The sequence below is a fragment of the Fukomys damarensis genome, unplaced genomic scaffold (genome assembly GCF_012274545.1).
Source record: "Fukomys damarensis isolate Sample0158 unplaced genomic scaffold, DMR_v1.0_HiC HiC_scaffold_29, whole genome shotgun sequence".
Classification (NCBI taxonomy): Eukaryota; Metazoa; Chordata; class Mammalia; order Rodentia; family Bathyergidae; genus Fukomys; species Fukomys damarensis.
Window position 1 is genome coordinate 20,248,664 of NW_022900941.1, and position 15,142 is coordinate 20,263,805.

The window sequence follows — 15,142 nt, forward strand, 5'->3', positions numbered from 1 at the left end:
CTGAATGAGTGGGAAAGTAACTATGTGGGAAGAAACCAATAGTTTTCTGCAATTGTTCCGGCACTGTCTCTGGGCTGGTAGGTATCTAGAACTGTCTCAAGTAGTAGAGAATTTGTTGCTTGCCTTTAGGCAGAAAAGCAAAAGAATGGAGAGTTTTGCTTCCTTTTGCTGCTTCTTGATTGCCTTTAGCTCAAAAATAATTTTCATGTCAAAGAGGCATAGGTTAAAGTGAAATATTCTGGTTTCTTCAAGGTATTTCTCATTTTCATGTCTTTGTTTCTTGTGTGCTCTACTGAGTACTATACTCTGAAGATTTACCTTTGTTTCTGAAAGGTACAAATCTAATCTATGGATTTGTGCTGTTACAGAATAGTGAGTGGTGTACATTTACCCAATTATTCTATCCAATTATTTTCCAGTTTGGATCCAGCCCATTGTATCATGAGTAACACTGGAATGAATATTATGATATGATAGTTCCTCATAGATTTGTCTGATAATTTCTTTAGATTATGTATTATATTATTTTCAAAATTCAGAACACCTTGGTTAAGGGGTGTGTGTATGTGTGTGTGTCTGTATTTGTGGTACTGGGTACTGAGAATCAAACTATGAGGTACTCTGTAATTGAGTTATGTCCTCAGCCCCTTTTAGTTTTATTTTTAGACAGGTCCTGCTAAATTGACCAGATAGGACCTGAACTTGCAATTCTCCTGCCCTAGCCTCCCAAAGTTCTGGTATTACGGCCACTATGCTGGACATATATTTAATTTGAATAAACATAAACAAATTAGTATGTGTAATGGCCATATGAGTCTATATTCTCATGAGCCTCAATGACATTTTTTCTACCTGAAAATTTCTAATAGCACTTATTCTCTAGCTTTTAGCTATTTTGTAAGTACAATAAACATAAAGTGATATTTCATTGCCATTTTAGTTTATATCTTTCAGATTACTAATGAGTTTGTGTAATTGTCAGTGTCTCTATTAACTTCAATAATAATCCTTATAAAATTAACACTTTGGGTATTTCCTGGTATATAAGAGAATATATACATGCAGGCGGTAAGACATTATAGCATGCCAAATTGGAAAGACTGACTTTCATTGAATAATCATTGGTACTTTCATTTATAATTTCAAAATTTTAATGGTTAATAACCTTTGAAACTGAGTCTTTGAACTAATTACCTAGTTGCCTTGATTTTATGGTTGAAGATTTTATGCTTGTCATAGGAAAATTAAACTAAAAAATCTACAAAAATGAACTTTAAAAAATATTATGGATAAGGAAGTGAATGGAAGTTATATTTTTCCATTTCATAGATGAAAAGTTTGGGTCATAAAAAGTTTAAATACTCTCAAGTTGTGCATTAGTACTGTTAGGAAAAATGAAAAGGATTGGCCCATTTGATTAAAACCAGTGTAATGAGTTAATTACAGGGATTAGGAGATTAGTAAGAGTTGGTATGCAAGCAATCACTTCAAGAAGCTCTTTTGTTTCTGAATAGTAACAAACAAGGGCTATCGTCATCTTATAGTTATAAGAAGTAGAATCAATTATAATAGAGGAGACGTAACAGACTCTTACCCTCTTGTTGTCTGCCTAAAAAGCACACAGACAAAATGAGTATGTTCTAAATGTAGTGCCACAGGAACCCAAAACTCATAGATTAAGAATTTATAGCCAAATGTGATACCACCTGCCTGTAATCCCAGCAGTCTGGGAGTCTAAGGCAGAAGGATTGCAAAAGTGAGCCTTGAACCTATCCTGAGCAACTCAGTGATCCTGTCTCCAAAAAAAAAGTGCTGGAGATGTAGCTCAGTGTAAAGGCCCTGGGTTCAATCTCCCAAAAAGGGACTTGGCAGGGCTTTTGTTAGCTATTTCCTTTCAGCTATCTTCATATCCTACCTTCCAAACATGTTTTTTAAAAATTATTTTGTCATTGCATAGCATGTAGGAAACCTAGTTTTCCAAGTTGTGACTTCCTAATTCTACACTTTTTTTCTAGTCATCTAAAAAGCCATTTTAGCAGTACTTGTCAGTTTTTCCATATATTAACATATTCATTTAACCAGCTGTCTACATACCCGTTTTTTAAGCAAAGTTCCATTTTATAACCACCTTTATTGGTACAGTTACCCAAAATAGAAAGACTACAACTCAGAAGAGCAGTCTTTTGAATTACTAGATAAAGATCATGTATTATGTAAGGGATAGTCACATCTTCTACACATTATCATTTATTATAAGGCAGACATACCATATAAAAATCAAAATTTTATGTTTTCATAAAATATGTATCCACTATGTGAGAGAATAACTGATATGTATATATATATATATATATATATATATATATATATATACACACACACATATATATAGGATCCTGTATTTAAATATATCTAACTAGAAACTATTAACTATGGTGTTAAAATATGGTATTAAAAATATGGTTCAAAGGTAAGTTTTATGGAGACATTACATAATGACATTAAGCTAAATGCCAAATTGTTACTAATGTGAATTGTTCCATATTTGGTTTAGGATGGTCATTTGTATGTAAAATAATCATAATTGATTCAGACTTGTATGTATTTATTTGCAGAGTTTTGTGTTACTTTTTTTGATAGGGTATTGATAGGAAGGTGTTATATGGTTCTCCAGAGAAGCAGAACCAATAGACTATATATGTATTTAAAGTAAGAAATTGGCTCTCAGGATTATGGAAATAGATATCTCCAGACCTGTCATCTTCTGCTATAGTTGGAGAACAAAAGGAGCTGGTAGAGTAAATTCCAGATTGAACGCAAGTCATCTCAAGGCTCAAGAAAACCCTATAGTTTCAGTGAGAGTCTGAGGACCAGAAAGGAAGAACACCCCAGCCCACGGAGTTCAGATCTGGTCTTCAGTTGATTGGAAGAGGTTCACCCCCTCACAGAGGCAGTCTGTTCCACCTAATCCATGGATTCAAGTTAATCTCCTCCAGAAACACCTTCACCAACATATGCAGAATATTGTTTAACCAGTTATCTTCTCATAACATGGCCCAGTAGAGTTGATAAATAAAATTAACCATTTCAAGGCATTTTAAATGACATGTAAACACTTTAAAATGATTAATTCACCTACAGTATTATAGGAACATTTTAGATTACAGATAAAAAAGAGTATCTAAAATAATCTATAATTCTACCACCATGAGATAACCACTAACTGTAATTCAGTATGTATCTTTCTAAGGACTGTATATGGAAGTTAACTGCTGTATGACTCACTGGTTTATGCTGACATGTATTTGCTCAAATTCCATACATTGAACAACAGAGAAAATTGGGTGTTATATCATGTAATGCATTTAGATTTGCTTTGCTAGTCACAAGAAAGGAGAAAAGAAGATAATTATTGGACTAGAGACATTTAATCATCATTTATACAATTGTTATAGAAAATTTTGCAGATTTTTAAGGGGGAAATATTTAACGTCATGTTAGTAAGGATCTAGTAATTTACAACTGTTGGTATCTATGTACCTTAAATTTTAGAATGTCAAAAGTAAGAATGTCAGAGCCATACTCAAGTAATGTGTAATGGGAGTTCATATATAAAAGGAGTTAACTATCAACTGAACATGTATTACCTTACTGCTTTTAGAGCAGACTTTTAGCTTCTATATATCTTTCAGTTACTCCTTCATGTGCTCAGAACTTCAGAATTATTCTTGGATTCAAATCTAGTTCACTTTTGGTACCATTATGGCACATTAATTTGGCTTGTGTGTTCTCTAAAAGCATTTACAGGGTGTCACTGGCTGATACTGATATTTGTCATACTATGCCTCTTGTTCAGTGGGATTTAGTTGAAAGAGTAAAAATAACCCTTCCCTTTTTGTAGACTTCTTTTACTGTTGTATCATGATGCCATAAAGTCCAATAACCACTCATACATTTTTTAGTTATTGTTAATCAAACCAGGTCATTTGTTTAGTCTCGCATTTTAAGTTTTCTTAGCAAACTTGTTGGAATCCAAGCATTTGCTAAGGATTCAAGTATGTGAAGGAAAGCACATTTATTTATTTATTTATTTATTTATTTATTTATTTATTTATTTATTTATTTTGTACTGGGGATTGAGCTCCAGTCCTTGTACTTGTGAGGCAGGCAATGGAAGCACTGAGCTAAATTACTGGCCCAGGAAAGCAAAATTTAGATCAGGGAAGACAAGTAGATATTATCTGTGTTTCCAGCATCTGCAGTTGATGATTAGCTACTGTGTGAAGGATTCTGAGGCTGCCTCCAGAATTCTGTGGGAAAGAATATCAGAATAGGAGGGCTGGGGAATGGGGAAAAATAAGAATGTGATAAGTTATGTATAGGTACAAGATACCAATGATGAATGTAACTGTATTATATCCCTAAAGTGTGCCAATAAATTTAATAAAGATAAAAAAGAATATCAGAATAATTATCCACTTACAGATTTAAGTTGTGTTGGAGTTAGCAGATAGAGTAAAGAAGTGAAGGAGAGTATTTCAAACAGGAAGAAAATAGGGGAAGTCAAAAGTCATGGAATAGTATGGTGCATGGGGGAGGCAGGAATGATGCAGAGCTCTTGAAGCCAAATTTTCACAATATTATATTGTGAGAGATAGGAACAAAGCAGGCAGTGTGAACTATGTTTAGTCAAGGAGCTTGGCCTTCGCCCAAGTGATCAATCTATTAGGAGATTTTAAACAGTGAAGTAATGGATTTTCTTAATGTAGAGTTTAAAATGGTTGTCATGTTGATGCCTTTGTGGTAGATAAGACCAGAAAGAAGTGGGCTGAACTTTTAGGATATTAATGCAGTATTCTTGACCATTGATGATTTGGGACTCTATTGGTCAGCTTTCTATCACTGGGGTAGGGGGGACTGGCGGCTGCAACTTACAGGAAAAAAAGGTTTACTTTGGCTCTCAGTTTCAGAGGTTTGAGTTTTTGATCAGTTGGAACCAAGGCAGGGGCATCATAGCACACAGGCATGGTAGATGAAGTCTGCTAACCTCATGGAATCTGGGAACAGAGGACAGTGGAAGAGCTCAACAAGAAGGGGCCAGGGGTCAGATACAGTTTGTACACATATCCCAAAGTGTACTTTCCTAACCTCCTAGGCAGCTCTTAAGCCAATCAAGTTGATAATCAAGATTAATCACCACAAGGCCTGAAAAAAGGCACTGCTGACTAGGGACAGAAAAGAAAAAGCAAAGAATCATTTAGTATAAAATCTCCTGTCCAGGGAAGAATAAAAGAAAGAAATGGATGACTAGATAGATAATGTACAGCACAAGTAAAAATTTGAAGAAAATAATTATAACTAAATGCTAAGTGATTAGCCTACAATATATGATGAAGAACTTCATATAAATCTTTGATTGCTTTAAAGATATTTTAGAGAAATTTGCAAAATTTAGCAAAGTTAAAAGGATAGAGATATTACTTATACACCCCTCTCATGTGCATTCATGGCTTCCCTATTAACAGCCTCCTCTAAAACATTTTGTACATTTATTAAAATTTATCAATCTACATTGCCATATCATGACCACTCAAAGTCCATAGTTTACATCTAGGCTTTTTCTTTTCCTTTCCTTTGTTTTCTTTTCTTTTTTTTGGAACTGGGACTTGAACTCAGGACCTTGCACTGGTGAGGCAGGACCTGAGTCACTGAGATAAATCCCTGTTCCCAGGCTCATTGATATTTGCTGTGGTTTAAGTGTTTATAATCCTCCCAAACTAATATTAATCCTGATACAATAGCATTGAGAGATGAGACCTTTAGGATGTGATCAGATCATCAAGGCCCTGTCCTCATGAATTGAATTAGTGATCTCAAGACACTGAGTTAGTTCAATGGAACTAGAGTTCAAGGAAGCTAGTGAGCCTCTTCTGCAATGTGAGGATGACTGAAGGGTGCTATCTTCGAGGAGTGGACTTTTATAAGACCGTGAGTGCACAGTGGTATTACTGATTATCTAAGCTAGGATACTTTTTGACAGTGAGAGATGGAGTAAGTAGGTAGAATGATTAAAGTTATTATAATCTTAAAAGCTATGTCTTAATCAATTTAATGTCTGTTTTATTGTAGGGATCTATTTAAGGAATAGTTCTTTGGGGAAGAAAGTTATTCTCAGACATAAAATTATAATAATATCACAATGTTAAAAATGAAAAAAATTAAAAACAAAGCCAGATGGGATACAGGACAATAGGCATAAATGAAACTGTCCTTGGAAAGCAGGAAATATAGTCACCTGGCTTATGAAGTCAGAAATAAAGTCTATGTGCTTGCTTTTAAGGACACAGTCTCGGTACCTCGTCCTGTTATTTACCGATTTTTCTAGAGACTCAGCATACCCGGGCTTGCATTCTAGATGTGGCTGTATGAACTCAATGTTTCCAAATCTTGGATTTGTAGTTCTAGTATTGTATTTTTATCAGTGATTCAGGAGCAGGGACTCCCTGTTTTTTAATATGCTTTTGACTGTGCTGGTTGTGATCTTCTATTTAAAATGATCTGAAATGCCTGAATCCATCTCAGGAGAAGGAGATATAATCAAACCTCAGGGAGGGGAAAACATGTCATTTATTTCTTTCAAAATTCTGAGTTTGAGTTTCTCATAGCTGATGCTTAAATTGAAGGTAGTGGCTATCTATACTGATGGAACTAGACAAGAGCTTTCATCATCTGGTGTCCCTAGTCCTTTAGGGCAGGGTGGGATCCCTGTTTCTCACTAGCCCATAGCTTTTCTTATTAGCTCTTTGCCTTTTTATTTCAAAAATAGTTGTTGTAGAGAAGAATGAAACAGTTTTTTATGTCATTTTAGTATTAGCATCTTCCTAATCCTTGGTATAAAGTGGTTAAAAACCAAAAATTTCAGATTTAGACAGAAGTGCCTTAAACATTAGTCATATTTGGGCTGGGGATTTAGCTCAGTGGTTCCAGCACCTGCCTTGCAAGCACAAGGACCTGAATTCGATCCCCAGTGCCCTTCCCCCCAAAATTAGTCATATTAATATCTCCTGAGTATCAACATACTCAAATCATCTTGTCTGCTTGGGAATAATATCATAGAGTGACTATCAGGAGCAAGTGACACAGTCAGTGTCTGGCAAATAGTAAGTAGCCAGTAAATGATAGCTGTCGTTGTTAGGGAAAGGATGAAAGATTTTATATAGCAGGAAAAATTTTATATAGTTTGGAAAAAAATTAAATTCTGTATCCCCTATTTCATCTTCCTTCCTGTTGGCCCTCCATCCCTTCCACACACATGGACTCCAGAGTTCAGGTCCGCTTAGTGGTAATTGGGATTGTAATTCTGCCGTTGACTGCCCTCTTTTCCTAGCCTAGCATCTTCTGTTCCTGGCTTATCTTCTCATCTCCTTCCTTCCGAATCTCTAAGTCTTATGCCTTGTGCTTTTGCTGCCTTCCATGTCTAACCTTGGAAAGGTTCGTTAATGTCATTTATGCCAAAACATTAAAGACTAACATAATTTCCATATGCTAATCTTGCCAAAAGGTATTTCCATTTTAATGAAGGTCAACACGCTAATCTAATCAAATAAAAGTGTAAAACTTAATTTGGAGACATCAGTGGTAGGGAGGAAAGGAAGTTTTTAACAAGAGGAATTCTGTGATAGCAATAAAGTAATTAACAGCTAACATTTATTCATTGCCAACTCCGTTTTGCACTATAATTAATATGCATTACCTCATGTAACCTTCATAACTAATAAATTAGGTACTATTATTATTTTTATTTTCTGGTGAGGAAAAGCAAACTGACTAAAGTCATTTACACTTAGTACATGGAAAAGACAAGGTTTGGGACTTGAGTCCTTCTGACTTTCCACTGTCTCCTATACTATCACTTGCAGGTTGAATTTCTAACAGGAAAGAGAATCACCTGTTCTTCTTATCCTTATTGACTGGAACCTACTGCAGGGCCTGGCACATGGTAAACAGTCAACTAGAAGCTGATGAAGGAATGAAATAATGAATAAATACCTGTTTGACCCACATTCTCCTCTCTGTTTACCCTTGGGAGCGCCTCTTGCTTGGAGGTTTTGCCTTGTTGAATATTCCAGTGCTAGGTCCATATGTACTCCTGTTTTGCCTGACTTTGTGCCTCTGTTAACCTGTCCCTTCTTGCTGCAATCCCTCACTTCTCTAAAGTCTCTGGAGCAACTCCAGCACACCTAGAGAGGCAGAACTCAAGAGTGACACTATTCATAAAGCTCTGCCACACTCTGGCCTCTTCGCTCACCCATTAACCACAGTGTTTCCTCCCCTCATCCATCCCAGTACATCCAGAACAGTTTCTGCGTCCATCCCTTCCATTAGGCAATGGAGTTTTTGAAGGCAGATGCCTGACATATTTCTGTATCCTCTATTTGTACCTAACATATGTTTGTATCATTTTTCAACTAACATTTTAAAAATTCTTCCAGCCTAGACTAATTTATTTAGTTCTAAGATACATATTCTTTTCCATAGTTTAAAATCTCTGATTTAAGTAATATATTTCAAATGACAAAATCTTTAAATTAAACTTGACAGTTATTTTACTTAGTGAAACAAAAAGAATAGATTGTTTCCTACAGTCAGTGCTATCTTTGATTTAATGAAATACAGTAATAGCTATGAAAGATTATATGAATGAATGAATGGCATCATTACCCCTCCTCCAGTCACATTGTTCCTATTCAAAACCTAGCTTTTCTGTACCACAGGCATTGTGACAGGGCAATAACTGAGCTTTATTCTCTATGCTAGTCTTTTCTTGTAAAGGTAAAGCAGATAATAAATCAGCTCAAACTGTTCTTAAACATGTCTTCCTGGATGCAAATTATTCCAGATATATTTATTTTCTAGGTGAAATTGATCTTCAAATTCTCTCCAAAGTCAAGGCGCAATACCCAGGAGTTCATATCAACAATGAAGTAGTTGAACCAAGTGCTGAACAGATCACCAAGTACAAAGGTACCTGTAACCCACTGATCTGTGTGCAAAATCTTATTCCAAAGGGTTTATCATCTCAATTTTTTTTCTTTGAATGATTAATAGTACAGTTACCATGATAGTCTCTCTTTAAGCTTGCTGGGAGAAGAACCTAATTATTTGTTGCAGACATGACTGAACACCTCAGATATAAACAATGTATAATTAGATTCTTTCATTGACACTATCCATTCTTCTGTCATCATTAGCTATTGTCTTTAAAGTTGATTCTTTGAGACAGAGTCATTGATTGATTCATTCATTCACTGAGAAATATTTAACAGAATTTCTGCCCTGAAAGAGCTTATGTTTAATGGCTTACAGGAGGAGGCAGCAAAATTTTCCTGAAAAGGGATAAACAGTAAATGTTTTAGATTCACAAGTGCATTCAACCTGTCACAGCTAATCAACTCTGGTACTGTGGCACAAAGGCAGCCATAAACAATGTGTAAACCAAGTGTGACTGTGTTCTAATGAAACTTTATTTGTAAACACCAGTATTTGAATTTCATATCAATTTGACAAATTATCAACTTATCCTTTTGATATTTTCTAATTATTCAGTAATGTAACTGGCATGAGACATGGATGATGACAGTTACAAAGCAGAACCATGTCTAGTTTTAGGTGGGAGCCCATAGGAAAATAGATGGTGGGCCAGATGAAGCCCCCAGCTGTGGTTCGTCTCTTCTTGGGTCACACAAACATGTCACCTATTTCACATCAAATTTCTGTGAATAAAATTCACCAATTGAGTCCCTATTTAAACTAATATAACCTTTGTCTGACCAGGTTCCCATTATTTCTGATTGACTCTTTCTTTAACCTCTAGTTTCATTTAATAGTGGAAAAAAAATCAGAATGAGCCCTTTGGTTTCTCAGAGCTATATAAAAAAGAAAAACGTGGTTTGTATCTGTTATGTACATAACATTGATTGCATTAAAATTCTAAATGGAAATGGGCTCCACATTTGCAATTAAAATTGATGTGCCACCTCTTCTCTGAATTTTAGAGCTTGTAGCCAAGACATCAAACCTCGAGAACATAAAGTTTGCTTGGCATAAGGAGACATCGTCTGAATATCAAAACAGAGTGATGGAGAAAAAAGAGATTCATAAGTGGGACTTTATTCATATGATTCAGGTAAGAAATATTTATTGTAATATACTATCAGAAAAGGGATTTTTCACATACATGTATGAATAATGTACAATGTTTTACTATTTTTTGGATATCTTCTGATTTCTAGTTTTAAAAAGTAAATATTATCTGTACAAATGAAAGTATTGCTAGAGCTTGAATTTGCATTAATATCTAAAAAGCTGGTTGTCTTCATTTAGTAGGCACCATTTTTTTCAATGTTGTCTTAAATAGTTTTGTGCAATGGAAATTCTATACATGGATTTGATGATAGTAGCATGACAACATATCCTAACCAGTTCTTGAGTGGCTGTAATGGTCTAAGGTCCAGCGTTCCAGAGTTTTTCTGAATCATTTTCCTTTGGCTTTCTCTGGATGGCCTGGCTAGTATGTACATGGCAGAAGGAGCATAGATTCCATGATTCCTGAGACCAATAATGTTTTACCGATATGAATTCAGTGAGACTTTATTTCTGTGGTCTAGCACTAACAGACTAACTAGTGATTAGTAAATGTCACAAGGCTGGATCTGCAGGTGTCACTAGTATTTCTGTGTACCATGAAAGTTTGGATGTTGGCTACTGTTGGGAGATATATGCATTTTAGGTATTCCACTTGATTAACAATAAAATACTTTTCCTTCTGTAGCCCACAACTATAGTTACTCCAAAGCACTAAGTTGGTAAGAAACCGAAGGAAGAAAGAGCTCTAAAGTTGAAATATTCTGGCAATCATATATCTCTGCTCCATAGCTGACCAAATCTTTTGTGTCTTGGGGAGTAATTAGCATTGTCTGGCATATCTAGAATGTTTCTCTATTAGACGTGCTTTCCCATGTCCTCACATTAGTTCATAACTCCTCTGTCTCTTTATATCTCACGTAACCTTCCGACCTCCCATGCCCACTTGTGAGCTCACTTCATACTGTAGAAAGAAAATAGAAATTCTCAGACAAACCTCACCTTTTACCCTCTGAACTTGCAAATGTAGATGCATTTACAACCACCATCTCTTTCTTCCGTATTATTATAACCTCCTCTTATTCCTGCACCTAAGCCCTAAATCCCATTCTTCTCCCTGTCATATAGGACCTCTAGGAATCAGATTCTTTCTTCTATTTCTTCTAAGACTTTGTTTGTTATTTCTCATAGCAGCTCTGCCTCCTTCCACATGACTATTCTATTCCTCTTTCTTTCTCTCACCTTAGATACTATGCATCTTTCTGAACTATGGCTCCTCATTTGTACTTATCATAACACCTTGATGACATTTTTTCAACTAAGTATTCACAGTTGAATAAAGATCTAAGTGTATTTTAGATAAAGATGAGGGAATCTGCTCTAGTCCACTGTCTTTTCATCTAGGTAGAGTCATAAGTTGTTAATCATGCATTAGCTGCATTCGGGGACCGATCTATAGTCCCTGTGGTGGATGACATAGAGTGAACCAATACTAAACAGGAGCTCCTAAGGCAGCATGGACCATGTTCAGATTTATATTATTTCATTCATTCATGTGAAGAGTCATAACTTTAATTGTTTTCCCTTTGTGCAATGAATTCTGTTGTGGACACGCACATGGAATATTGACTTTTTGTCCAAAAGAGATGAAGATGAGATACAGGAAGTGTCTGAAGGGACAGATTCTCTAGTGGATAAAGGATGCACACAATTAGGGACAGTTTTCCAATGCATAACATCAAGTTCTGTGTGTTGGGTACAAAGGCTTGCAGCTAACTAAAAGTGGTTTGTCTAACTCTTTTACACTTTGTGACCAAGCATATAACCTCATGTTTGATACAGTCCAGTGTCTTAGAGAATCTGACAACATCAAAGCCTGTCACATTTTCTGTGTTTAAAAAAAAAAAAATCTCTGAGCATATGGAGAAGCTAGGGCTTCTCCATAGGGCTTAATTTTAAAACAATGTTCCATGAAATGGAGTCTGTTTTTATGGTGCCAGTACCACTTGCTCCCAGAAGAACTACAATTCACAAAGTATAGAATAGGCATAAGATCTGCATTCTCATGTGCAATGGATTCTAAGTGTCTCCAGCTATTAATGTCTATGTTATAGACACCAGGAAGTAAAGCTAAATCTATTTGGCTGTAGTTGGGTAAATGCCATATTTTCCCTTTCCCCAAATATTTTCTTACATTGTCATTTTATTCTTACATTATTGTTTTATCTCTCCATAAATATCTTTAAATATCTAGAGTATTTTCTTTTTAGTCTGTATAAAAATTTACTCAGCTTGAAATTCAAACCTTTTATTGAATATCTAGTTCAACCAACAAAGACTCCAACAAAGTGTCTCATTTTTCTTTTGCTCCATATCTAGATGCTGTATTATGTAAAAGATATTCCAGCTACTCTGAAATTCTTCCATGGTCTCCTAGCTACCAATGCTAAGATTCTCATTATTGTTGTGTCAGGTAAGTTGTTTTGATTCAATCTGAATTCTCAAACAGCAATTGTGCATGCATGCATGCATGGTTTCATATGTTTGGAGAAAGCTAATTTATCTGGTATTTGTTATAAAATTTTTGCCTTGGTTTCTGATCATAATCAGTTAAGTTTTCACTGTTAGGAAAGTCACAATAGTTCTCACCTTTAAGAGTGTAGAGGAATAGAACATCTATTAATTATTTTATTGAGGAAAAGTATTTGTTTTCTATATTTGAATTATGTAACCAATTTCAAGTGGTTAATGTTTTAATATGAGTCTTAAAATAATAAATGTTTATATTTATGTACTTTATGCCACTTAAGTGTCCCTTTCCTCTGTAATGTTTATTAAATAAATAATAGTTTAATTGTTGAGATACCCTCATATTTGATTAGTTTGCATTTCTAGTGCCATTAGTCACCTTGTTAATCACATCTTTTCTGAAATACCTGTCAAAAATTATCTAATTGCCTTGTTTTGTGATATTGTTTTATTTTCCAAAGAAAGCATCTGAACATACCATGTTGCTTTCAGGGATATAGAAGTACTACACAGAGAATATTAGTAATCATTGTTATAAAATGAAACATTGACTTTGTTGAGGTCATTCATTCATTATACTACATCATTTCATTCAGCAGTCTTTATGGATTATCCTCCTGGTAGTAGATGGGTTGTTTCTAAATACATAACAGTCTCTGTCTTCCTTAGCATATTGCAGATTTATCACTCCAAAATCATATCACACAATTCATTTGTTCTCAATTATAACGAATAGTTTCATAAATGGCAAATGTGATTATTGCCTATAATCTTGGGCTTGAATTTATGTGAGAGTTTGCTAATGGAGAACTCCTATACACAACCTGCTCCCCAAGCGAACATCTTGATATACTATTTTTACCTGTACTTAAAAGTATTCATCTATGTGGGAAAGGTCTGACTTCCTACTTGAAGGAATTATGTAAACTGAATCCTTCCTGCTAACCTCTGTTTAAATTAGAACACTTGGCAAAAGTACTTTGTATTGAGTTTAGGAATTGAAAGGCAAGTTAGTTACTAACATTGTAGAAAACCTGTTCTTGATCACATGCATCAATAAACCAGAAACTCATCCAAAGTCTGATTTTAGAATATATTTCATATCAATAGCACATCCCCTATCCTATTTAAAATATTTTCAAAAATTAAATATTTGCATGCCAGAGACAACATTCTATGAATATGTATCTACCAATAAAGAAAAGTAAGCCTGTTTTAGAAAATGGTATAAGTTTTTACACACAATTGAGAATTGAATAAGTACACTTATAGATACAGTATTGTGCAGCTATGACATGAAAAGTTAATATAATCCATAGTTTTAGGCATTAAGAAATGTTGAAAACAAAATAGAACCAGTGAAAGGTCTGATGACACATGGGGCAAGAATACCAAAGCACTGTGTACACCTGTGTGAATTTGGCCTCTGAGTCTTAGTTCAGAGCTTCATTATGGATAATCACACATATAATATTATATCTATGTAGCCCATCTGTATTGGTCAATGTGCAATGACAGGGCAAAAATTAAAGAAAGAGAGTAAAGACTCACATGTTAGTTAGCTTTCTTTAAAAACATTTTGGGTCAAACTTTATTCAATAAGCATATTTTGTATGGTGGAAATATTTGATTCACTTTCTCAATATGTAGTTCACAATTTTTCATTTCCTCTTACAGCACAGGAGATTGTTATCCTAAAGGGGAAAAGATTCTTAGCAGACACCTTTCCTAAACATAAAAATGTAATAAATAAAAATTTTTACATCATTAAACTATGATTTAGATGACCTCTTTACTTAGAAGAGGTTTATACTGTTATGAAAATAATATCACATCCATTTTTTTTTTAAGAGTAGGAAAAATTTACTGAGGGAAAGAAAGCTTCCTTCTAAGAGAGACAGAAGGGGGACTGGAAAGTGGGTTGCCTGCTCACCTCACTTTTCCAAGATGTTTTATACAGCAAAGCCATGTGGTGAGGTGGGTACAAAGTGGGACAAAATTATAAGACCCAACAGAAAATTACAAGGTGGGGATGAGGTGGGGCAAAACTATAACCAACTAATAAGATTACAAGTACAGCCACCCAGGTAATATTGATTAAATGGGGATGAAGTCAAATAGCAAGCATACAAGGATTTTAAGTAAGGGTTGGGGTCAGGGATATTTCCTGGAAAGGCTGGGTTAAGACCATGGCCAAAGACCTGGGTGATTGATATCTATTTAGAATATCAATCACTGCTGTTTATCCCCAGGGGAAACACAGGGTATGTAGTTTCTCTCCTTGTACAATTCTGGCCTTCAGTGAATATGTCTTGATTGTCCTCCATGTTGGCTCCTTGCTGTGTTGGCTCCTTGAGGGCTGGCTACTTGAGGGTGGCCCTGTCTAACTGCCTACAAGGTATCTAATTAACTTACGTATCTGCAATATTCCCCCCTCTGAAGAAGTACCCCTAACTGCTGTGAGGGGGCA

The 15,142-nt window shown here is 35.2% G+C and overlaps 1 protein-coding gene and 1 long non-coding RNA gene across 5 annotated transcripts in view; one reads left to right on the forward strand and one right to left on the reverse strand.

Annotated features, from left to right (window-relative positions):
* Positions 1-15,142, reverse strand: part of LOC104849643 — a 196,825-nt gene that overhangs the window by 77,439 nt on the left and 104,244 nt on the right. The gene's annotated exons all lie outside the window — the stretch shown is intronic.
* Positions 1-15,142, forward strand: part of Hnmt (histamine N-methyltransferase) — a 44,578-nt gene that overhangs the window by 16,330 nt on the left and 13,106 nt on the right. For all 3 annotated transcript variants that reach the window (XM_010606146.3, XM_010606144.3, XM_010606145.3), the window contains exons 4-6: positions 8,917-9,024; positions 10,056-10,186; positions 12,523-12,616. In XM_010606146.3, the coding sequence (XP_010604448.1) occupies positions 8,917-9,024; positions 10,056-10,186; positions 12,523-12,616 (333 nt within the window). The remainder of the gene's footprint in view (positions 1-8,916; positions 9,025-10,055; positions 10,187-12,522; positions 12,617-15,142) is intronic.